The 23678-nt window shown below is 40.8% G+C and overlaps 1 protein-coding gene across 1 annotated transcript; it reads left to right on the top strand.

The window, feature by feature from the left end:
- Window positions 1-8020: 8020 nt before the first annotated feature.
- LOC119918518 (NXPE family member 3-like) lies at window positions 8021-23319 on the top strand. The gene is made up of 5 exons (XM_038739296.1): window positions 8021-8407; window positions 9163-9458; window positions 20860-20930; window positions 22117-22323; window positions 22402-23319. The coding sequence occupies exons 1-5, from the start codon at window positions 8021-8023 to the stop codon at window positions 22953-22955; spliced, it is 1515 nt and encodes a 504-aa protein (XP_038595224.1). The 3' UTR covers window positions 22956-23319.
- Window positions 23320-23678: the final 359 nt, after the last annotated feature.

Here is a 23678-nt window from a genome sequence, read left to right as displayed (position 1 = left end):
ATTCATATAACTTCAATTGTCCAGATTCAGATAGATGTCCTCCTCAGTAAGAAAAAAACAAAAAGATACCAGGTGATGCGTGGTGAGATACTGCAGTCAATACTATTCCACAGTTAACTTACGCAACCTTGCCACAGTCTGATTAACATATCGGCGCTTCCAGGTTTTTTTCCCGGGGCTTTAGCCCCGGATGTTTTGACTGTAGCCCCGAATGTAACTCAACAACAGCAACAAAAATATTTTCCATGTTAATAATCTTCATGATGCTTCCTGTCTCGCAGGTCTTCAAAGAGCGGAGGCTACAGGCAATAACATTGCTACATTTTGTTTAAAGTTCACGTAACGTGACCCCCCACCGTTACTCAGCCTGCCTGCGTCTAAAGGGAGCACGAGAGGAGAGAGAGAGCGCTCACAGCTTCAGGGCTTGTCCACGACTTCTGAATGGTCCCTAGCAAAATTGTGATCAATACATTTAAATTTAATTGTTGTCAGTCAGTGTCTAGTCAATGTCTTTGCAACACAAATGGTTAACAGTCGCCGCATAGTAGTGAGAGAATATCATCACACACACTTGACTGTGACACTAACACCTGTCGCTCTGTGTCCTGCTGTCTCTCTCCCACTCGCTCAGAGATTTTGTTTGACTGTCTCTCTGCTCTAGGATGCTTCATTCCCTCTAAAGCGGTTGTGAGCTGCACTTTATCAGAGGTGCTGAAGTGAACATGTATCTGGAATTGTGGTGATATTTCTGTTTTCAGTTTCGGTTTTCTTCGTCTGATGAGGAGCAATGCGCTCGACTCATCGAGTAGGGTACAAGTCCAATTATTTATTAGCTGTTTTTTTTTTAAATGGGCCAACAATCGGCCCATAAAGCATAGGCCTAATAGGGTGATATCAGGTAAAATGGCCCATCAGGTAAAATGGCCCATCAGGTAAAATGGGCCATTTAAGACTCTGGAATGTAGAGCCAATGACTGCAAAGGATTTTAAACTGTTGTCATAACAGGTGATTTGATTGGTTTATGGTTGCTATGGTGGGCGGGGGAATAATTCAAATCAAGACTACACCAGAAAGCTGCATGGTAAGTAGCCTAGCATACCAAATCTAACTAAACTATTATAAAGATGATAAATCTATAATAAAAAAAACATGGACATAAAAAACTATGCATAATATCTGTGTTGATGGCATCAATCAGAAATAATGTTGTTAGTTTGGTATATGAACATATTTTTTGAAAACGTGATGTTTTTCTTGGCGGCCCAATTTACCTTAACCCACTGCGGTAAAATGGGCCACATGGTTTCAGCTATAATGGGCCATCATCTGTGTCACTCACAAACACACACACACATGTGTTTGTGTGTGTGTGTGTGTGTGTGTGTGTGTCCCAAATCATATAAAATGTACACCAAATAATTATTCTATTTCTTGCAATAACATAGGCTCTTTTTGTTATTTTCTTTCTGTTCTGTCTGTGAGATTGGTCACATTGACTGACTTGTGAAGCGAGTGAAGCCACCATCATATAACCTCACAAGTGAGCAACACATTGAACATATTAAAACAAAAAAGTCATCCAGCAAGCAACCAGTCAAGCAAGCCAGCAAGTACCCAGGCAGCAAGCAACCAAAAGGAAAAAAAAAAGAGAAGCAAATCACCTTGCAAAGTCTGCAAACCCACTATGGTGACCCAAATGACCCTAAGGCTAATGAGGAATGGGTAAAATGTGATGCATGTTCTGCCTGGTTTCATGAGAGCTGTGGTGAAGAGAATGGTATCTGTGATGATTTACCATTTGCAAAGACACACACATATCAGTTATCAATTTTGAATGTGAATTTTAGTAATTTGTAATTTTTTAAATTCCCCAGCAGGTCCCTATCCAGCTCTGCATCACATATCTCTATCCTTGTAAATGTGGATCCTGCTGGTACTGGTTCTGATTCTGTTTTTAGTTCTGAGTTTAGTTCTGTTTTTATTTCTGTTACAAACTCACTCATTCCTGTCAGAATCTCTGAAAGGCAGTGTGTAGAAAAAAATCTCCACACAGAATGGCCCTAATTGTAAATCAGCCCAGTTCTGTTAACTTAATATAAGGTCTCTCTCCAATAATTCTTTTATCTGTCAGGATTTTAATATATTTATTTATTTTAACAATATTGACTTTTTTATTATTACTATTATTTTTTCACCAGCCTAGAATGTGTGGGGGGCGGGGCTTGCAGTAATTCTCCACTTTTGAGTGTCTTAGCTTTAATTTATTAAAAAACAAACAGTCCATTTTATGTGTTTTAATCTTCAGGCCCCTACATTTATTTCTGCTTTTATGCAGCAATTTTCTGACCTTTTAGAGCACATCATGCCTCAGTATGACAAAATTCTTATTCTTGGAGACTTTAATATTCATATCTGTGATCCGTCTTCTTCCTCATCTACCTCTCATGGAACAAAAATTTGCTGAGCTACATTCCACTTTGGACAAGGCGCGTCAAAGACAACACAAAAAGAATAACCGAGTCTGAGAACCGTATTTCTGATAATAATAATAATAATAATAATAATAATCCTTATTTGTAGAGCACTTTTCAAAAACAAGTTACAAAGTGCTTTAACAAGTGTAAAGAATAATACAAAAAAACAAGAGCATGAAAAATTAATATAAAATTATTGAAATACAATAAAATAAAAGGGATAAAATAAAGTCAAATAAGATCGGGAAAGGCTCTCCTATAAAAGTATGTTTTAAGAAGGGACTTAAAAGAGTTCACTGACTCAGCTGACCTGATTTCCTCAGGCAGGCTGTTCCAGAGCCTCGGGGCCCTGACAGCAAACGCTCTGTCCCCTTTAGTTTTCAGTCGAGACTCTGGAACAGACAACAGACCTCTGCCTGAGGATCTCAAGGTACGTGCTGGTGCGTATGGGACTAAAACGTCAGAAATATAACAAGGCGAGAGGCCATGAAGAGCTTTAAAAGTGATCAATAGAATTTTAAAGTCAATTCTAAAACATACTGGGAGCCAGTGTAATGAAGCTAAAATAGGAGTAATGTGGTCATATTTCTTTGTTCTGGTTAAAAGCCTGGCAGCTGAGTTCTGGACAGTCTGGAGTAAATCAATAGATTTTTGGTTAAACAGGTGAAAAGGCTGTTGCAATAACCCAGGCGTGATGAGATGAAGGCATGTAAAATGGTCTCGGTGTCCTTAAAAGTTAACATAGATCGAATTTTTGCTATATTTCTAAGTTGATAAAAACATGATTGAACAAGCTTTGTGGTGTGCTGCTTGAAATTTAAATCAACTATCAAACCAAACACCAAGGTTCTTTGCCACAGGCTTAATGTGATTTACTAGGGAACCAGCAGATGGCAGTATTTGATTTGCCATCTGCTGGGACCCGATGACCAGGATTTCTGTTTTGTCTGAGTTCAGCTGGAGGAAATTATTTGACATCCATTTTTTAACTTCACAAAGGCAGTTGTTAAGTGAACTCAGCATTCCAGGGTCTGTGGATCTGACGGGCAGGTATATTTGTGTGTCATCAGCATAAATATGAAAAGAAATGCCATGTTTATGGATAATATGTCCAAGGGGAAGCAGATACAAGGAAAACAAAATGGGTCCTAAGACCGACCCCTGAGGCACACCATATTTAACTGGACAGAATGAGGAGACATAGTTGTTTACAGACACACAAAACTTCCTATTTGACAGGTAGGATGAAAACCATTCTAGGGCAGTACCAGAGATCCCCACCCAGTACCTCAGTCTGTCTAACATGATGTTGTGATCAATAGTGTCAAAAGCAGTGCTAAGGTCCAGGAGTACAAGGACTGAGCACATACCTTCATCAGCAGACATTAAAAGGTCATTGGTGACTTTAAGCAGGGCAGTCTCAATGCTGTGGTACTTCCTAAAACCAGACTGAAACTTTTCAAATAATTTGTTATTTTCCAGTACAGTGATCAGCTGTTTGGACACAATTCTTTCTAGAATCTTTGCAATAAAAGGCAGTTTTGAAATTGGTCTAAAATTATGTGGGAGGGAGGGATCTAAACCAGGTTTCTTTAAAAGTGGGTTCACGCAAGCCGTTTTAAAATAATCAGGGACACAACCAGTAGATAGGGAGCTTTTGAAAACAGAGATCAAATGGGGCCCAACAGAATCCATTATTTTCAGTAAAATTTTTGTAGGTATTACATCAAGTGGGCATTTGTGATACTGTTTTTAAAAGCTCAGACAAGTCGATGGGATAAAACTGGTTAAAACTCTCTTGTTGCTGGTGAGGAACCTCTGAGTAAGAGGCCACGGGGGTTATAGAGGCTCTGATTAACACCACCTTATTGGTAAAATAAGATAAAAACAATTCACAGTCATCATTACTTCCAGCTGAAGCACAAGGAGGGGTTGGGTTTACCAGCTGATCCACAGTCTTAAACAGAAACCTGGGATTGTGTTAATGTGTAGTAATGAGTTCAGAAAAATAGTGTGTTCTCGCATCCTTAACCATGTTATTGTAGTTAATTAATAAATCCTTCAGACTGAGGTAATGGACTTGGAGACTGGATTTTTTCCATCTGTGCTCTGCTTTCCTGCATTCCCTTTTTAGGCTGCGAATGCTGTCATTTATCCAGGGTTGCTTAATAGCTTTAGACGTAGGCCTAACCTTTAGAGGAGCAGTAATATTTAGTGACGACAAGCAGATATGATTGAAGTGATCGACCAGATTGTTGGTGTTGGAATCAGACAGGTGTTGGCTTTGGCTCTGAAAGAATGCGCAAAACTTTGAAACACTTTGTTCATTAAAGATGCGAGAACACACGGAGGTTGGTGAGGCGGCATGAGTAACAGGCGAATCACAGCTAAAAACAATACATCTGTGGTCAGATATGGTCATGTCCACTAATTCCACAGAGGAATTGCTGACACCCAGGGTAAAAACCAAGTCCAGTGTATGACCACGGTTATGTGTATGTCCTTTGACATGTTGTTTGAAGGTAAAAGAAAGTGGCCATATTTAAAAAGTTAGTTGCATTAACATTGTTGGGGTCATCAACATGAATATTAAAATCGACACAAAGAACAATTCTGTCATAATTTAAAACCAGAGTAGATAAAAATTCAGGAAGTTCTGATAAAAATCCTCCAGGCGGTTTTGGGGGCGATAAATTATAACAAATATGATAGGTTGCCGCCCTCCAACTTTAAGAGTGAGAACTTCAAAGGAGTTAAATTCATCACAGCGTACTTGATGACATTTTAAATTTTTCCTATACACGCTCACTAGCCCACTTCCCCGACCACTGACCCTCGGTTGACTAAAACAATCATATTGAGGCGGACACAGTTCAGCTAGCTGGCTATAGTCATTCGCGGGAGATGTAACAGTGTCGGCAGGCACTGTGCGCCGAAAGAGATCCGTATCAGGGAGACTCGAAGCCATCCGCTGGATGGACCGGAGTGTTGTTAGACAAGGCTGCATAGCGGTTGGAGAGGCCGATGTGCGGAGGAGAGGCAGCCCCATCCGAGCCTCTCTTACAGCCACGGACCACCACTTCAGCCCAGGTTGACTGATGCTTCGGAGTCGAGCAGGATGAAAGCCTGGGAAGGATAGAGGGGTCCCAAAACACGGTGTCCTGGATGTTAGCGGTTACACTAAGAGAAACAATCTGTTTGGCTTGTACTGAAGCCACATCCATAAAGCCAGTCAGCAGGGAATCTTTCTCTTTGAGTTCCTCTGAAAGTCGTCGGATATCTTCTATAAGGTCAGCAATCTTCTTGTTCGTTTTCTTAAGGAGTGAGCAGTCCTCATGGGGCAGAGTTATCTCGGCTAGCATAGTCACCGGAGCTTTGTTGCGATCAGTAGCGTTGATCGCGTTATTACAGTCATCTAGCTTAAAATCCATGTCGGATGGCTAAAATCCTTAACCCACGTAAAACTTAAGTTAAAAACTTAAGTTAAATAAAAAGGATATAAAAAATGTAACAAAAAAGAGTGGATTAAAACTGGATAAGAGTTCGGTTTAAGACGGAGCTTCCGACAGGTGGCTACAGACGCCAACGCATGCGCAGAGTGCAGATTACGATTATTCGCACAATCTCTCTGGAAAACAAGATGGAGCTGAATTTGAACACACAGTGAAGATCTTAACCGAGTGGGCAGAGGACAGTGAAAACAGAAGCCGCAGGGAAAACATACGAATCATCTGTCTCAAGGAAGGTGCAGAGGGTAATCAGGCTGGGACTGTAGATCAAGCGTGGCTCAATTAATATTGACTGGGCACACAGAGCTCTAGGTCCGGCAAAGAAAAATTTCAAGCGGCCTGTTATTATAAAACAGCACAATTTCAGTGACAAGCAACGGATCCTTGCTGCAGTCCAAGAGAAAGGCAAGATTAACTACCAGGCCGACAGGATTTACATCCGCCAGGTCAGGGACGCCAAATGTCAGTTCAACGGGGTCTGCGAACGTCTGATCCGGAGAAGATTACGGTTCCAAATGCGTTATCTGGCCAGCTTATGCTTTACTCTCAACAGGGAGGAACGCTCCTTCAGAACCAAGAATGAGCAATTCCGAACCCTGAATAAGGACGGTATACTTTAAATGCTTTTCCACTATTTACACGGTAGAAACAAAAGCTGAACTCTCGCCGAATGGAGAATGAGGAGTAGGCCTATATCTGCAGACTGTTTGTGGTACAGTGATGACACCTCTGAAGATGGATGTCTGAAGGTTACTTTATATAATGTCGCAGGTCCAACACTTTCACCTTTCAATATATGGGCTTCCTGTCTCGGAGCTTTCCCGAGTTACAAGATGTGGCTGGGTGAGGCCCTCTTTACGTAGAACATGTCATTTATTATCCCTCAGCTTATTTCAGATTTGGCAACATTTTCTTCCCCATACTTATTTCTAGGAGGCGACTTTAATTCTACACTTAACCGAATATTGATATGTCCCCCCCTACCTTTTCCAAGAAAAGTGTGAAAATTGGCAACTTTCTTAAAGACTTACAGTTGTATGATGCTTGGAGGATACTTCACCCCTTAGATACAGACTACACTTTCTTTTCAGCTCCTCATCAGGTTTTTTCCAGAATTGTCTATTTTTTGTCTTCAAATACGATTCTGGGCCGAATAATGGACTGCACAATTGGCACCAAGCTTCTTTCTGACCATTCTCCTATCAGTGTGATCTATCTCCCCACTTTAAAAAGACCCAGCCTGCAGCCACTGGAGGTTGAACCTTATGAATTTTCTAAAACGTTTAATCAGGAGTTAGTCAGTCCCCTTACAGATGTACTTGGACTCCTTTCACAGGGGTTGTCTTCATCCTACCTTAAGTATTGCTAATATCTCAGTCATATTTAAGAAGAACAAACCTCCTGACTTATGCGGTTCCTATACACCCATCAGTCTGATTTCTGTTGACAGCAAACTGCTATCAAAACTCTTTCCAAACGTTTGGAGAAATTACTACCTACACATATAAATTCTGATCAGACAGGCTTTGTTTATGGTCGCTATTATTTCAGCAATATAAGAAGGCTCTTAAATATTATACAATTTACCACACACAAAAAAAAACACAAGGCATTGGCGATCTCACTAGATGCATGAAAAGCCTTTGACAGGGTCGAAGGGGCTACCTATTCGACATCACATCGGGACTGGTATTAGTAACCACACTTTATGATAACCTGGTTGCACAAACAACTGTTTACAATGAATCTGCACTCAAGTGCAAGTTCAAATGTTACAATAAAGTTTAAATATTTGTTTCAATACATGTTGCACTAAAGTTACAATGTTGAAATACGTTGTGTTTTTGTCTTTGCTGTCCGAATTGTCAATGTTATAAGGGATTTTGATGATGTAAATAATTCACGCAGGAATCTGATTTTATTTTAGTATAGCTGGTTGATGTATCTTTGTCACCATCTATTTCTTGGCCCCCTGACAGTTTCAGCATAAAGTGAACTTCACCATCATCTACCCAAGAGTTTCCACTCACCGTGACATGCATGACAGCTTCTGCACCTTCCAGCCACTGTCCTCTAAGGACGCTCTGGAGGAACGTCTCCTACTAGACTCCATTGCTTGGCCTGAAACAGTTCTGCCAGATCCTCTTTCCCTGGAGCAGACCAGTGATCCTGCCCACAGCAGCTTCACCATTCTCCCACCAGGGAGGGGAGGAGGAGAGTGGCACGTAGGGGATCAGCTGGAAGTTATGATCAAAATGTATGACTTTAAGGGTCGCCCGAAAACGTCTGGGGGAGATCTGTTATTCTCCAGGCTGCACAACCTGAACCTTGGTGCAGGTGTGGCTGGGAAAGTGGTGGATCATCTCAATGGCTCCTACTCTGCAGTGTTCTCTTTACTCTGGGAAGGAAGTGCACAGGTTGAGGTGAGCCTGAACACTATCATGTTGAATGTTAACATTCACTTCTCGCATCACTGGAATTTCATAGAAATTGTGAGACTCGACTCACAAGAAGGTTCAAGTTAGCTTTTCAAGGTCTATACAGAGAAGTGTCTCACAGCCTCATGTTCAACAACTGGATGAAAGGATGAGCACTACAGGGGTTCTTCTGGGTAACTCATCTCTTGGTAAGAGTCAGATAGAACTGGATAAACCATAAGTCTGTTTCCACAACACACTTTTCGGCTAACTGTAAGCTAGTACCGCTCAGGCTGCATCACTAGCTCATGTCATGTGTTGACTAGAAGCAACCTATTGAGAGATAGGCCTTTTCTGTCTTCTGTCTTCACTCAAGTAAGGTAAGTAAAAGAAAAAGTGATGTCGAAAAAGCCCCTAATTTGTAGCCCTCTAACCATAACCCAGCTGGCCGTTGTGGTTGTTGTTGCTGAGTTTCAAAGGGAGAAAAGTAATAAATGCACTGGGTGTCATAGGGCAAGGGTGCTACCCCCTGGCGGACAGTTCAAAACTTCTGTCTTAGGTGCCAGCATAGCCTCGTGAGGGTATGCAAGGGCTATGCATGTACTCATAGGACTGGAGTTATATACTGGTAACTACTCTTTTACACCTGAGTGTAAGTGTGCAAAAATGTGCAGCTTTTCATAGTATTCACTGTATTTGTCTTTATTGTCAAGACTGAACATGACTGGACTGGTGAAAATTCTGTTTCTCTGTCCCATCAGGTGAAGCTGGTTCACCCTATCGAGGCCGTCACAGTGCTGCGCAGGCTGAACAGCGAACAGCCAGACAGGTTTTTATTCCACAGCCTCTTCCGGTCAGGCTCGCTTTCTGAAACTACTATCTGTAACGTCTGCCTACGTCCAACCCAGCAGCCGCTGTGCAATTACACTGACCTCCATACAGGCGATCCTTGGTTCTGCTACAAGCCAAAGAATCTGAGCTGTGATGCCAGGATCAACCACTACATGGGAGAATTCAAACCAAACCTGAAGGCCCAGGAAGAGAAGCTCTTTCAAAGGTGAGGAAGCAGGAATACTTACATATCGCAACTCCAGATTCTATGAGTATAGGTGCAGCCCTCTAAAGCAGTGGTTCTCAACCTTTTTTGGGCCAGCGCCCCCCATCCATTATCCAGGTAGTATCCGCATAGATAAGTTGCTTGCCTTTGGTGTGGGAGACCTGGGTTCAATTCCCACTGTGAGACATCCACCATTGTGTCCCTGAGCAAGACACTTAACCCCTAGTTGCTCCAGAGGTGTGCAACCTCTGACATGTATAGCAAGTGTAAGTCGCATTGGATAAAAAAAAAACAATGAATAAATGTAAATGCAATACAAAATATAAAATAAGATCCTTATAATAAATGTTCAATAAGATCTGTAAGATAACTACTTGAGTAGTTATTATTGCAGTGTCCAGCACAAAACTGTATATTGCACATATTAGGAAACAGTGTATTTAAAGGGAAAAGAAGAAACTAAAAGACAGAAAAAAGGGGTGGCTGTGGCTCAGGAGTAGAGCGGGTTGCCCAGAAGGTCGGAGGTTCAATCCTCAGGCTGCATGTCAAAGTGTCCTTGGGCAAGATACTGATCCCTGAGGTGGGGCCCCGAGCAGGTGTGTCCAGTGCCCTGCCCAGGGCACTAATAATACAGTCCCTACCCAGCACTGCGATGTATGCAATGTGTAATGGCACACCACATATGTGCAGGTTGAGATAGCAGCAGCGTGGGTCTTAACCATGTTGAACCAAACCGAAGGAACAAAAGTATCCAGCAAAGAGGCCACGCCAGAGGATACAGATCTTGCTCCTACGTGGCTCCTACATTGCTAAAGGAAAACCTACAATCTTGCTTATTATGAACCAGCCTATAATATTCCATACATTCTCTAGAATTAAAATAAATACAGTCTCTGGTTTTGACACATAGATTCTCAGGGGAAGACTCCCCAATACATGTTTTGGTCAAAATTAAGGATATCACAACTGGAGCTTGGCAAGTATCCTGATCATACTGATCTGACCATGATTATTGACTTGGCTTTTCATCTACACATGCATGTGGCTGTGGCAAGCAGGATTAAAGAGTGATGACCCCGACTCCTGCGGTGGGATATGACACAGAAGGCCTAAAGTGAAACGACCTCCAACACAGAATCTCACTCCAAACTAAACTGAAAAGTTAGCAGTTCTGTTTACAGTGTTTGGGGTGTCAAAACTAAGGTGACCAGATTTTTTAAATGAAAACATTTTCGGTTTTGTGGTCATTAAGTCATCAAAAAAATGTAATGTTATTAGGCCTATATAAGAAATAAAAAGGGGGGACAATTTAGGTTTCATGTATTTTGACTATCGTAACTGTTATATAGTGTATATATATAGTATAGATATATTAACTATGGTGCAGGCTAACTGATAAAATTGGGTACTAGCATCCAGGGCTGGACTGGGACAAAAAATCAGCCCTGACACCCTTCACTACCCTACCCACGGGCATCACTTTGTGTTGAAACATGGTGGGGACATTTATGATGTGACATTGCACAAAATTGGGGTCATGAGAACAAGAAAAGAATATATTTTAATTAATAGATTTTTTGATGAAATATAGGATTTTGAGCATTGAAGACATATTTCTGCAGTCTGGAGGGAATCTGCATTTATATTGAGGAAAACACAGCATTCAGGTGGCCGGTGAGAAATAAAAAAATATAATCAATAATCAGTAGCTTAATTTTTTTTTTTAGCATAAGTTACCTTTTTGTATTTTTTTTTATATTTACATTGCAGGTTTCTCTTATTGTGCAAATAAACCTTTTTCAAAGCATTTTAATTTGTTAACTAACATTTCTTGGTACAAGTTTTTTTTTAATAACATTTTTAACAAATGCTTTCAAAAAGTGATGGGGACATGTCCCCAGCATCCCCAGAGTAAATGACACCTATGCGCTTCCTCCCTGCTCCCTCCCAACTGGTTGAGGTACTCCATGCTTACCGCTTCACCTCCACTCTCCTGCTCTTTTTCTCTCTCCCTCGCCCCGGTGACTCTGGCCATCTGCTTTGCTAACATACGCCACCTCCTCTGCCTGGCAGTGGCCATAGCTCTGATCACTCCTTCATGTGCCTGTGCCTGCACTACATTGGGTACTGCATTCTACAGCTTATTTTCAGCATTTGGCAGTCAGCTGTCTGAAGATTATTTTTTCAGAGGGCAGATGGGGAGTGGGCGGGGGCCAGTAAGAGATGTTATTGGGCCAGCCCAGTGTCAGTATAGAAAATTACCCAATGAGCCGCTCTCCGTGCTCTCTGGGCCATTATGTTGGCCCGTTTTTTATAAACACTTAAATAAATAAATAATTTACGTTACACCAACCCCAAAGGTTCGTTGGCCCACCGGGTATTTGCCCGGTATCCCAGTTTACCAGTCCACCCCTGCTACCAGCCTGTTCTGTTCTTGAGTCCCTGTCGTTTTGTCCTTTGTCTAGGTCCTGTGTTACCGAATTATTTGCCCATGGCGCTAAGATGTTACGAACAAGTAGTTAGTAGGCAGTGTTTCCTCTAGGAAAGTATTAATTGTAGCAGCTGAGGTGAAACACTTTTCCCACTGCATTTAGCAAAGTGCACCCTTATTTGTATCTTGATATAAAACACTAATACAACATGTATCACATGTTGCAAAAAGTACTTGATAGACAGGGTTGGGGGTCCTCTCCAAAATAAAATGTATCTTTTCCAAATATCCAATTTCACATACTTTTGAACAATTATTATAACCGTATATGTGCACAAAAATTTGGATAAGCTAGAAGAGATTATAATTAAACAACACCCAAAAAGCTAAACTTGCTAAAGTTGGGAGGGACTATAAGCGTTATATCTGTGAAAAGTCATTAAGTTAGTTTTGATCTGGTGCGCACTGATTTTATAATTGAAAGTTTTTGAATTATATAACTACTCATACAGTACTTAATATTCAATTAACCCATTGTATCACTTTTAATGGAGGCCTTGAGTGATGCAATGTCTCAACTTATTATTGTTATTCATCAGCAGCGCTTATCTATGGTTTAATGTACATATGATTATTCTAAATCAACAATATGCATTTCAGAATCAGAATCAGTTTTATTGCCAGGTATGTGTACACATACGAGGAATTTGACTCAGGATTGTACATTGCTCACGATGTACTTACTTGTCCAATAATAAAACTATGTACATGTAGGTGAATATGAGATACAGGTACACATACACAGACATGCATACATGTACACATGTACACAGTGTGATGGAGCATAGTGCAAAGGATGCTGGAAAAAATAAATAAGACCTATGACCTGAGGTAGGTGTATAGGTATACAGTATATACAATATGACATAGTATGACTTCTGCTCCTCCGGTAGCAGGAACTCCAATACTTCATCCAGTGGGTGGACCTTCACATCTTCTTGTCCTGGGCGGCAAAGTTGTCTGCCCTTCACTGCAGCTCTTCCAGGGGAAGGAGTGTGGAGCAGGGGCAACTTCGTTTTGGCGTAAGGGGGCAAGATGGCATGCTCAGAACCAAGGTATACCTTGTATCAGGGATGGAGATCGCTATGGCACAGCCGTTCAGCTTTAGGGCATCATTTCGCCCCGCTCTGGTAGACCTACTTGCAGACATTCTTCTTAGGAATGTGCTTTTTAGAAGCTATTCAGAGTGCTGAAAAAAAGCTCTTCAATGCTGCGCATGTGCTCGAGGGATAAACCCACTTTATAGCCTTGGAGAGTGAAGCTTATGCGAAATAGAACTGTGTGACTTCTAATAAATTTGTGTCTCTTTGATGGGAAATTTCCCAAAATTTCTCTACAGGCAGTAAAAACTAACTAAAGATTTACTTTATAAGATAATACAAATCAAACTAATCAGTTTTAATCATACGAGTTTACATTAAGAACACTGGACAGGATTTTACTGCGAATCATTTATGTTTTATTGTAAATTTATACATTTTATCTTAGATGTGGTCTATTCAGAAAATAGATTACTTATTAATTAATTTACATTTCATTGCCACTTGGGGACAGTGTAACAAGGTATAAACATTACCATTTAGGCTACATAAACATTTAGGCTACATATTATCACCTTATAAAGGTGATAATGCTAAAGTGTTAATAAACAGTGGCCTATTTACACATCTAATAGACATGGAGCAACAGTTGTGTTAATGACAAATGTATGGGCCAATATTCATAATTTTAGCTCTAGTTCTGTCCTCTGGATAATATCTTGCTTACCAGCTAGTTGCTAACTTTGTTTGCTGTTTAGTGGTAGGCAGTGAATGATCTGGTTCATGACAGCTTTCTTTGAGGTAATCTTGCATAGCCAGACCTATCTCCACAGCGCTATGTCAGTCACTGGAGAAAGGTCTGGCTGCACCCATTATCATTCTACTATAGGAGAAAAATGCTCTGGCTTGTTTGTATTTCTTTTAAACGTATCGTAGTCGTCTTGGGTGGCGCTCAAGCGGCAACCTCTGTCTCTCACTTCCGATACCAATACGAAAGTATCTGAAACTGCAATTCATCGAGTGGCCATTTGAGGCTGGCTGCAGAAGGGAGTCAATCTCCATTGACCCCCATGTTAAAATGCCCAACTTTATAGAAGAATAAAACATCTTTTTTACAGCCTGGTTCTAAAAATGGTTTTAGTGCATATCGCAAATTTTGCCCTTCGTGACAACTGTGAGGGGGGTGAATTTTTTTATAACTCACCTGATTAAATTATATTAAGCCTTAAAGTTCTCCATTCCGCTTTGACTGACAGACGGCATTAGCCGCTGCCACTGCTAGCACTTGGTCCGCCGTCTGTTAGCCTCACTCAGCTATACGGCGCTCTAAAGCTCAGCCTGTCGGAGCCTTTTGGACATTTCTACATGCAGATACCGGATGAATAATGACAGGCTGCGCAGTTCGTTGGAGAGAGAACTTACAGGAAATCTGTGTTCTACTTGGTGAGTGAAATTCCTGTATTTTATTTATGTGTTAACATTTAACAGGTTGTCACTGTCGGCATTTAGCTTGTTAGCTTAACGTTAGCTCGTTACACTAATTAGCCAGATACCAGCAGACCCAAGCTGCTAAGTTAGTGTAAGTAAGTAAGTTGGTATGTTCTAACCGCAGCTTTTAATGAGTCAAAGACAAGTCACCAAGAAGGGAGAAGCCAAAATGTTACATTATTAGATTTACCTTAGTGTTAGACATTAGGGAGATAATGCTTTGAAGAAAAGGCATCTGTGTGAAGTTGTAAGTAAAGGCTCAGCTCTGTTAGCTGACGTTATGTTAACGGTAACTTTTACTAACGAGCAATGTGAGATTTAGCTACGTCCTGTAATGGAATCACTGTTCAGTTAGATACTATTCAGATACAATTATAATTGGCTGCACCTGATCCCGATGGACATGAAGGTTTTAAAGGCAGAGAGCCGAGGGGGGAGCAGCTGCGGAGTTCTGCCTGAAGCTGTCACACCGAGGAGAGCCGTGCACCTCCAAGTGTAACGTTACTGTTACTGTTAAAACTGCGACCCTGTACGCAGGATAAGCGGTTGACGATGGATGGATGGATGTTATACACATATTTTATTTTGACATTTCTTTAAGAGACACATGTGACATTGACTGGGATGTTACTCTGTAGTGAAAAACAAAAAATGATCTGCACACTGAATAGTTTTGAAGCCCTGTGCGAAGTGTCATTTATTGCGACCTCTGAGAAGGTCTCGTGTGGTATACATTGTATAGAATGCAAAAGTGCATTCAATCAGACCTCAGAGTTTGTAAGTTCACAATAAAAACCACCTAGTGGGATTCATTATTACTCTGTGCAGATCATTCTTTGTTTCAGCTCTTACCCACAGGATGGTTTGGATGTGTCCACATTGTTCTGTGTTTAAACTAGACTTATATCAGCGCAAACAAGGCACTTTTCAGAAAATTCTGGCTCTGTTATACAATATGTGATTATATGGATGTATGGCTCCTTATTTATCTAAGAGTATAAGGTATGCATAATTACTTTTCAACATTTCATGTGAAACATGTTTGGGAGTTTTTTCACTTTTTAACTTATACTATACTGATGTTCTTAAGCAAGAGATCAGTTTTAATGTTTCATGTTTTATCTGTGGTATAAGATTAGCTTTTCAGTAAGTAGTAAAGACAGGGAGTGCTAATATATATAGAATTTATTCCAAGTGAGCCATAAACCATATATTTTTTTAAATGGATCTATGATACAAATATGGACAATATTTCAAAGGCAAAGTAAACAGAAGGAGAGAACGCCTTTCCACGTCAGTCCACCCATCAGCACAATGAGGACTCCAGGTCTCTGCAGCTCTCTGGCACCAGGTGGGACATCTGATCCACAGTGTGACTCTGGGAGGAAAATGTGTAATAAATTCCATAGGTGATAAAAAATATAAAATTAATACAGATGATACTTTAATACATAGAATAGTGTGGTGAAGTTAATTTTCTAACGTGCTTTAATTCAAAAAGTGAATCTTTGATATATTCTAGATTCATCACAGAAGCCAAGAGTAGTAACGTTATTTTAGACCCACAGTTTAAGCTTTGAGTAGCAGATTTGTGTATTTGTGTATGCCTGACATATTTCATGTTATGACTATCTAATTTGTAATCTGTATTTGAATATTACATATTGGAGTTTTTGTGCAGGGGTTGTTTGAATTAAAGTCGTGTTGGAATTCCGGTATTGAGATTATTTTGGGATAAAACTAATAACTAACTAATTAAAAGAAAAATAAAAAATAAATAACAACAAAAATAATTTACAATAAAGAAATATAAAAGAGTTGTCACTATGCAGAAAAAGGACATTAAAACGTTGAAAGTAACTACTCTGGTTGATGTAGTACAAAAAAATAATCCTCTAGTTATCTAAGTGAAATACTCTAAGTTATCTGAAAAATGGCATAAACGTTGGCCTGATATTGAACAACCATGGCCTGTGGAAGGGACTCTTAACCCAGATGTACTTAAAATAATGCAAGTACTTGTGTCCACATATAAGGCGGATCAAAATAAGGGGGAAAAAGGGGAACGATGTAAAGAAAAGAGACGAAGAGAGCTGGGTGTTCTTAAGTTGTGTGAACATGAGGGACAAAAACTGACAAAAGATACAAAAGTACCTTTCTCTCTCAAGTGTCCTATTCCAGACATTAATCCCACACAGCCCTGCCGACATTAGCAATGTTACTCAATATAGCGGTGTGGGGAATTAATTAAAGTGATAGCGTTACGTTTTACAAGTCTTCCATCATGTAACTAAGGATTCTACCGCTAACATTAGCTTATCCCGTTTATTACAAGTAACATACTGCGGTGACGTCCAAATAAACGACTCGTAACCAACGGTATGTAAAATGGTTAATTGATTTGCTTCAGATTGTTCGTTTGAGCTGTAACGTTAAGTAAACTTAAGTAATTAATAACTAACTGTTGATGTTTGTCTCAACAAAATCTAACGTTAGTGTTGCAAAATAACGTTCACTTTACCACATTTATGTTTTAAAAAGCATTTAAAACCTTGTAAAGGATAATGTCAATAACAGATATGGTAATGTCGGTAAAGTGGTAACAACACGGCCACAGGTTCCAACCTCCAACGTACAGCACCGGGAGTTTAGAAGCTAACACAGAGTAGCATATAGCATCAGCTCCTTAGCATGAGCTAACTCGGTCACTTCAAGCTAGGTGGGAGTGGTTTCAACAACACGTCACCTCAGCTCCACCCACGACCCGCCTCTTTGCCCATTTTTGGTTATCCGGGAGTGACGCGCAGTGACACGCTGCCAATATGGTGCCGGCCAGCTCCGGCAATTTTGAGCTTCAAAACGACAAAATAGTGTCTGGGGGAGCTTGTCTACTGGAACAATTGCATGACTTGGCATTAAAATGGCTATATCCTCACAAAAGAAAAGGTAACAGCTACTAACTTTTTTAAGTTCATACCATTAGCAGAGGGGATTTTGAAAATGTTTACAGGCAGATAGTGGAAAGGGAGGTGTAAGCTGTGTGAAATACGCAGTCAATGGCAGGCCTATAACCACAGTCTACACATCCACACGTACATAGGTATTTTATAAACAGTTTTTCCTACTCACGCGTTCATGCAGAGGGTCCGCCACATTGAGTGCCATCCGAAACAATTGAGGGCAGAGTGGTAGTGGGTTAACAACCCACTACCACTCTGCCCTCAAATGCCGAGTCAGCACCGATGCTGGCTTGCTGCACGATGGGAGACCTTTCTTTCAAGTCGTTCTGTGTGACTTTGCTTGTTAACATGTGTTAACTACACTAACATTGACACGCCACCATTCACAGGTTAACAACATAGCCCTTATGATTTATATTGAAATGTTGTATTTGTGAATGTAACATTTATCATATAGGCCAGGTTAAAGAGGTTCAAATATATAGGCTTTTCTTTACAATGACTATCAATCTTTTCATAAATATATATATAATATTTATTTTTCATAAATATATAAAGTCATGTTCTTAAAGAAATATTCGACACAAACACAAACATAAAATGAATGACAAATGCTTTCAGTTTCATTATTGCAAAAAACACACTTTTCCTCAACATCAATCCTGAATCTTAATACCACTGTTGTTTCTTTGATACACGTATTTTAGCAGTGAGTGCAGCGGCAACGTCAGATCATATTTGTAAAGGGAAGTTGTCGCTGTATTTAAACCCTACGCGGGTTAGGGGACTTGATTTGGCCTGGAGGGTGACTTCAACCAGAGTTCACTCCGCGTTGGAGTGGAAGTGGAGAGGGTCTGCGTTCGAAAAGTCTTTTTTCTTAGGAAGGTTCCTAACTGAGTGAAGTGAACCAGATGTATTTCAGTGTCAGCCATGATAAGAGCTGTTTGAATTCTCTAAAAGCTAAGGAAAGGTTCCTCAATGCTTCCTTTCATATCTCCTTTAGCATAGGGTACACCTGACCCTCCTTTACAAAAGGAAAGGAGAGAATGCCGTCCCGCAATTCCTTGCGGCGGCAACATATAAAGTGAGGAAAATGTTGCAGCACGTAGCCTCATGTTATGTACTGCAGCCTTCAGCAAATTAATACTTCAGTCACAGATGCTGACACCCTTGCCTTCATAAAGGCAAAGATCAAGCTGGATAACCTCTACAGTAGGCGTTTCCCACACACTGATTTATTTGTGGCGGCCTGCCACATTATCAAAGCTAATTTTCAATTGATGTTGTTAATATTTAAAATGGGTAAAATCGTATTTGATGACAGAGCGCTGCACAGCGCATTTATTCTCTCAGCGTCTTCTCTCGCCCGGTCACTCCCTCTCTCTCTCTCTCTCGCTCTCTCACCACAGTTATGCTGTCATTCTGTGGGAAACACTGTATACACACACATACAATTGGGATTCATGTTGATACACCTATGGGTGGGCAGGAGGGTGAGTGTGAGCAAGCATTCTCTGTGATAACCCTGTCCATTATTTAGTGACTGGTACCCTCTCTGCCTTTTTGCTATCTTGGTTATTAAATAATATATTACGTGTTGTCCACCTTTAGATAGCCTGCATTACAACAACATGGGGCGCAGTGTCAAAGATGCGCTTTTTGTAGTCCATCTTCAGAACATTGTAGTTTCACGGCAGGTCACGGCAGTAAAATCCGCCGTCGCATAATTACATTGCTTAGAAAAGAGCAGTCAAGATTCTCTTAGACCGTCCTCTTTTCCTAAGTCCTTTCCTTGACCTCGATGGAAAACGTTCTGAGGTCATTAGGAAAGGACTTAGGAAAAGAGGACGGCGGGTCTAAGAGAATCTTGACTGCTCTTTTCTAAGCAATGGTGAACAGTGGTTAGGAAAGGAGATTTTTTGGACTTTTCGGATGCAGCCCTAGTTTCGGAAAGGCCCCTCGATCCTCGAGTGTGTCATCAGTGATACATCGGTGTATTATTTGCGGAAGTCTTTTCAACCACTGTGATCTTTACAAGAGGCGTGACAAGCAGCTGGACCAACCCATAGCCGGACCAGAACGCTGCAGTGTTCCTGTTGTATTCATACGTTGTATAAGCCTATTAAAAATAATAAAATGCACGATCAACCTTGCTGCCCTTCACCGTTTGTGTAGCGCCTCATAATTTGTGTAGCATCTCATAAAGCACTGTTCTAACCACATTCCTTAATGTCATTTCACTTTAATATCACTGGTGTTATTGTTGAATGTGATGTATGAATGGGCAGCAGGAGATGAACATAATATAAATGTAAAATTTACATAAAAAAGCAGCTGGATGAAGTGTTAATTCGTGTTCTGTGTTCTTCACATCCAAAAGGTCTCACACATAGTCCAGGTTCATACAGTAGTGTTTGGAGTAAAGCAGCCGTCCTCCTGATCAATGCTGAGCTCCATCAGAGTCTAAATGTGGTTTACAGAAGCTGAAAACGTCCATACAGATGCTGGTCTCTAAATCTGATCAAATAATTTATTGGTGGGGGACGGGTGGATGATTTAGCCTATAGGCCTATATGAGTTCCGTTAATGTCCGAGCCGATCTGCACATCACATTAATTCAGCTGCTATAATCGTGACAAAACAGTGCAAAGAGCTGCTGAAGTCAAATTATTCAAGCAGAGCATTCAGACCTGACCAGTTTCATGTTGTAATACTAGTGCCTATGCAGGCTGCACATGTTACTCCAACAGTAAAGTCCTGTGGTGACAGTTTTAATTGGGCTTATATGAGATGAATGTTAGTGTGTCATTTTGTAAAGGGACTGATGATGAAACTCTCACCTCATCAGGCTGAGGGTTGAAATAATCTCCTGCTTACGGGCAAAAGGCGCATCGCTAAAAAAGTAGTAGCCTACTGTGTAGCCAACTGAATAATTAGGCTGCTGTAATCTGACTGTTTTCAACAGATGCTATATGTTTATTGGAATCTCGAGATGTTTCTACATGTTATAATGTTGACAGACATATTTCTGGATTGTGAAGATATGATCTGTAGCCTTTAGTGCCAAAAGCACAGCTCAAACAGTGGATAGATGATGCAGCTGTGCAACAGGTCATATTTAATTGACATTGTTTTAAAATGATGGCTCTGAGGAAAGAACATCTAATTTTGTTAAATGCCTGTTTCCTCGACTCCTCTCTCGCGTCTCCTCCTCAACTCCTAGAGTTAGCATCTCGGGTGGGAGGGACTAACACGTGCCGTGAGGAGTCGAGGATTGAGGAATTGGAAAGGCCTATAGTCACTGGACCCATTGTTAATATGAAAATATTAATAGGTGCAGCTTTAACACTGAAAATGGACAACGAGTTTTGTGTAATGTATGAATGAAATGAAATGCTTAATTGTTTTGTGCTCTTCTTCAGTGGTGTCAACATGAAAGTCTGTATTCGGGCTTCGGGACCCGCCAGTGTCACAGTGATGCCAAAAACGAAAGGTAAAGCAGCATTTTTTACTGCCACCACTGCTTAATAATAATAATAATAATAATAATGATCAAAACAGGCAGGAAATGAAAATTGTAAACAACTTACTATTTTCTTCTGGCTGTCTTTCTCCTGTATAGAAATTTATTCAGGCCAAGTCAGAGTTCAAAGTTAATTAACGTGGCACCAGCTGTTAGCAGTGTATCTAATCACTCAGGAGTAAGGATACCATGATGGTGAATTAGTATTAATATATATTTTTTTTTTAACAGGGAAAAACAAACTGAGACCTGAGTCTCTTTTTAGGCTGTACCTGTTAACATGTACAGCAGACACACAAACATGAATATATACAAAAATTACCAAAAAAAATAAAATTAACAAGACCAAGAAGTACAATTGGATAATAATATGGAGCCAGGGGAGAATATCTCAGACTCTCTCTTAATCTCAGAGTAATCCACTTTTTTCTTTCGTACATTTACAACTTTAATCTTGTACATTTGGAGTTTTTTCTCAGAAAATAACCCCCACCCTTACCCACCCCATATTATTATTATATTACTTCCTTGACACCTCTTTCAAACCATCCATCTTCTCTTTCTAAAATGTGCACCTGGTGGTCCTCAAACGAGTGTCCTCTGTCCTTCAGATGTAAGTAGACTGCAGAGTCTTGACCTGAGGAGTTGGCCCTTCTGTGTTGAGCCATGCGTTTGTGTAGTGGTTGTTTAGTCTCCCCAATATACAGGTCTGTGCATTCCTCACTGTATTGGACCGCATACACTAGATTCCTTTTCTTGTGTTTGGGTGTGCGGTCTTTGGGGTGTACCAGTATCTGTCTTAGTGTGTTCTTGGGTTTAAAAAACACAGGGATGTTGTGTTAGAAAATACTCCTGAGTTTCTCTGATACTCCAGACACGTATGGAATCACAATCTTGTTGCGTTTGACCTTCTTTTCTTCGTCCCCTGTAGTTTTGTTCTTCTTAGATCTTGTGGCTCCTTCCTTTGGATGAGGGATGAAACATCTTCCAGTATCTTCAACCAAGTCCAGTTGCCCTTGTTTTTAACCTTCGTTGGATCCTTAGCCACAGCCTGCCCACACTGTCCTGACATATGTTTTGGGTTTTTTTCATGGGATGTTTTTTAAATACAAAATATAAAATATAAGCCCATCCTTATCCTTTAACTTCCTCTCAGGTCAACCGGAGATGAAGAGCAGCAGTGTGAAGTCTGGACCCTCTGGCTATTACTACCAGGGTGTGTGGCGAGCAGTGGGTGGCACCACAGTTCACCAGTTCAACACCTCCTCTGCTATCAGTCAGTGTCTGAAAGGCAAGAAGGTCCACCTGTATGGAGACTCCACCATCAGACAGTGGTTTGAGTACTTCAGAGCAGCACTACCAGGTAACTGATCCACAGGGATTTCTGCCAGTTTGATTTTGTTCACACTGCAGCTTCATCTGTTCTCTTCAATACTTTTAGATCTTAAGGAGTTTAACCTGCACAGCCTGCAGCAAGTTGGACCTTACATGGCCTTGGACTATGCAAACAACATCTTGGTGACGTTCCGTTTCCATGGTCCTCCTATCAGGACGCATCTCATTAAAACCGCTGAGCTGCGTTACGTTGCCAATGAACTTGATGGCTTAACCGGAGGCAGCGACACTGTCGTAGCTCTCAGCATCTGGGCCCATTTAACCCCTTTCCCCATCGAGGTCTACATCCGGCGGCTGCAGAGCATCCGCAGGGCAGTGGTGCGGCTACTGGACAGGGCTCCAGGCACACTGGTCGTCATCCGGACTGGAACCCCCATAACTTTCAGTTCTACTTGGGCGCTATGCTGCAGCGACTGGTATTCGGTGTACGGTGACAAGGTGCTCAGAGCCGTGTTCAAGGGTCTGAATGTTCGTCTGGTGGATGCCTGGGAGATGTGCCTCGCCCACCACCTACCACACGACATCCACCCACCTCCTCCCATTATTAAGAATATGGTTAATGTTCTCTTGTCCTACATATGCCCTCAAAAGGGCGGTTAGATGGGTGCTTGCTCACTAACTGTAGCAGAATCAGATGAATTAGATTAAGAATCAGAATCAGATGCATTAAACTATAATATATATATATTAGGGCTGTAAGGGTTCTGACATAAAATCGTGACACAAACGTCCAGTCTTGTGTCGCAGGTCCAAGGGATAAAACCACAACACACCTGTACGCTGAAGTAGACACCTATTCTGTGAAAGATACATTATATACTTATGTTTGATTTGTTAACCTGTGCTATTCTTTTGTTAATCTTTAAAAAAAATACACTTGTGTGTGAGTTTTAATAGTGTCAAAATATGTATGTATGTACAGTAAGACAGAGTTTGAGACCTAATGGTGAATTTCCGATACAGTGTTAAAAATATTAAAGGCTATATTATAATAACAAATTATGGTAAAGAACAGCTAAAACAGAAATAACAAAACAAGAAGGTAGAGAAAGGGTTAAATTGTCAAACCACTACATGTAAACAGGCACTAGATGGCAGCAGAGGATAAGAAATTCACCACTGGGACGGGAGTGGTCAGCGAATGCAAAGCTGCCATCGCTGTCCGCAAAATGGGATGTTGCTCGGGTTTTTCTGTCCTTAATCGGAATAAATACTCTTTTGCATAGACTCTTGACTGTCTCAAGAGATGTTCTTGACTACAAAGTTCTAGACTAAAGAGGCAAACTAATAGAGTATTTTTAACTGAGTTTTATAAGGTGGTGA

This window comes from Micropterus salmoides, unplaced genomic scaffold (genome assembly GCF_014851395.1).
Source record: "Micropterus salmoides isolate LMB-PRFRI ecotype aquatic unplaced genomic scaffold, ASM1485139v1 Ms_hic_scaffold_23, whole genome shotgun sequence".
NCBI classification, from domain to species: domain Eukaryota; kingdom Metazoa; phylum Chordata; class Actinopteri; order Centrarchiformes; family Centrarchidae; genus Micropterus; species Micropterus salmoides.
This window is presented reverse-complemented; position numbering and strand designations above follow the sequence as displayed.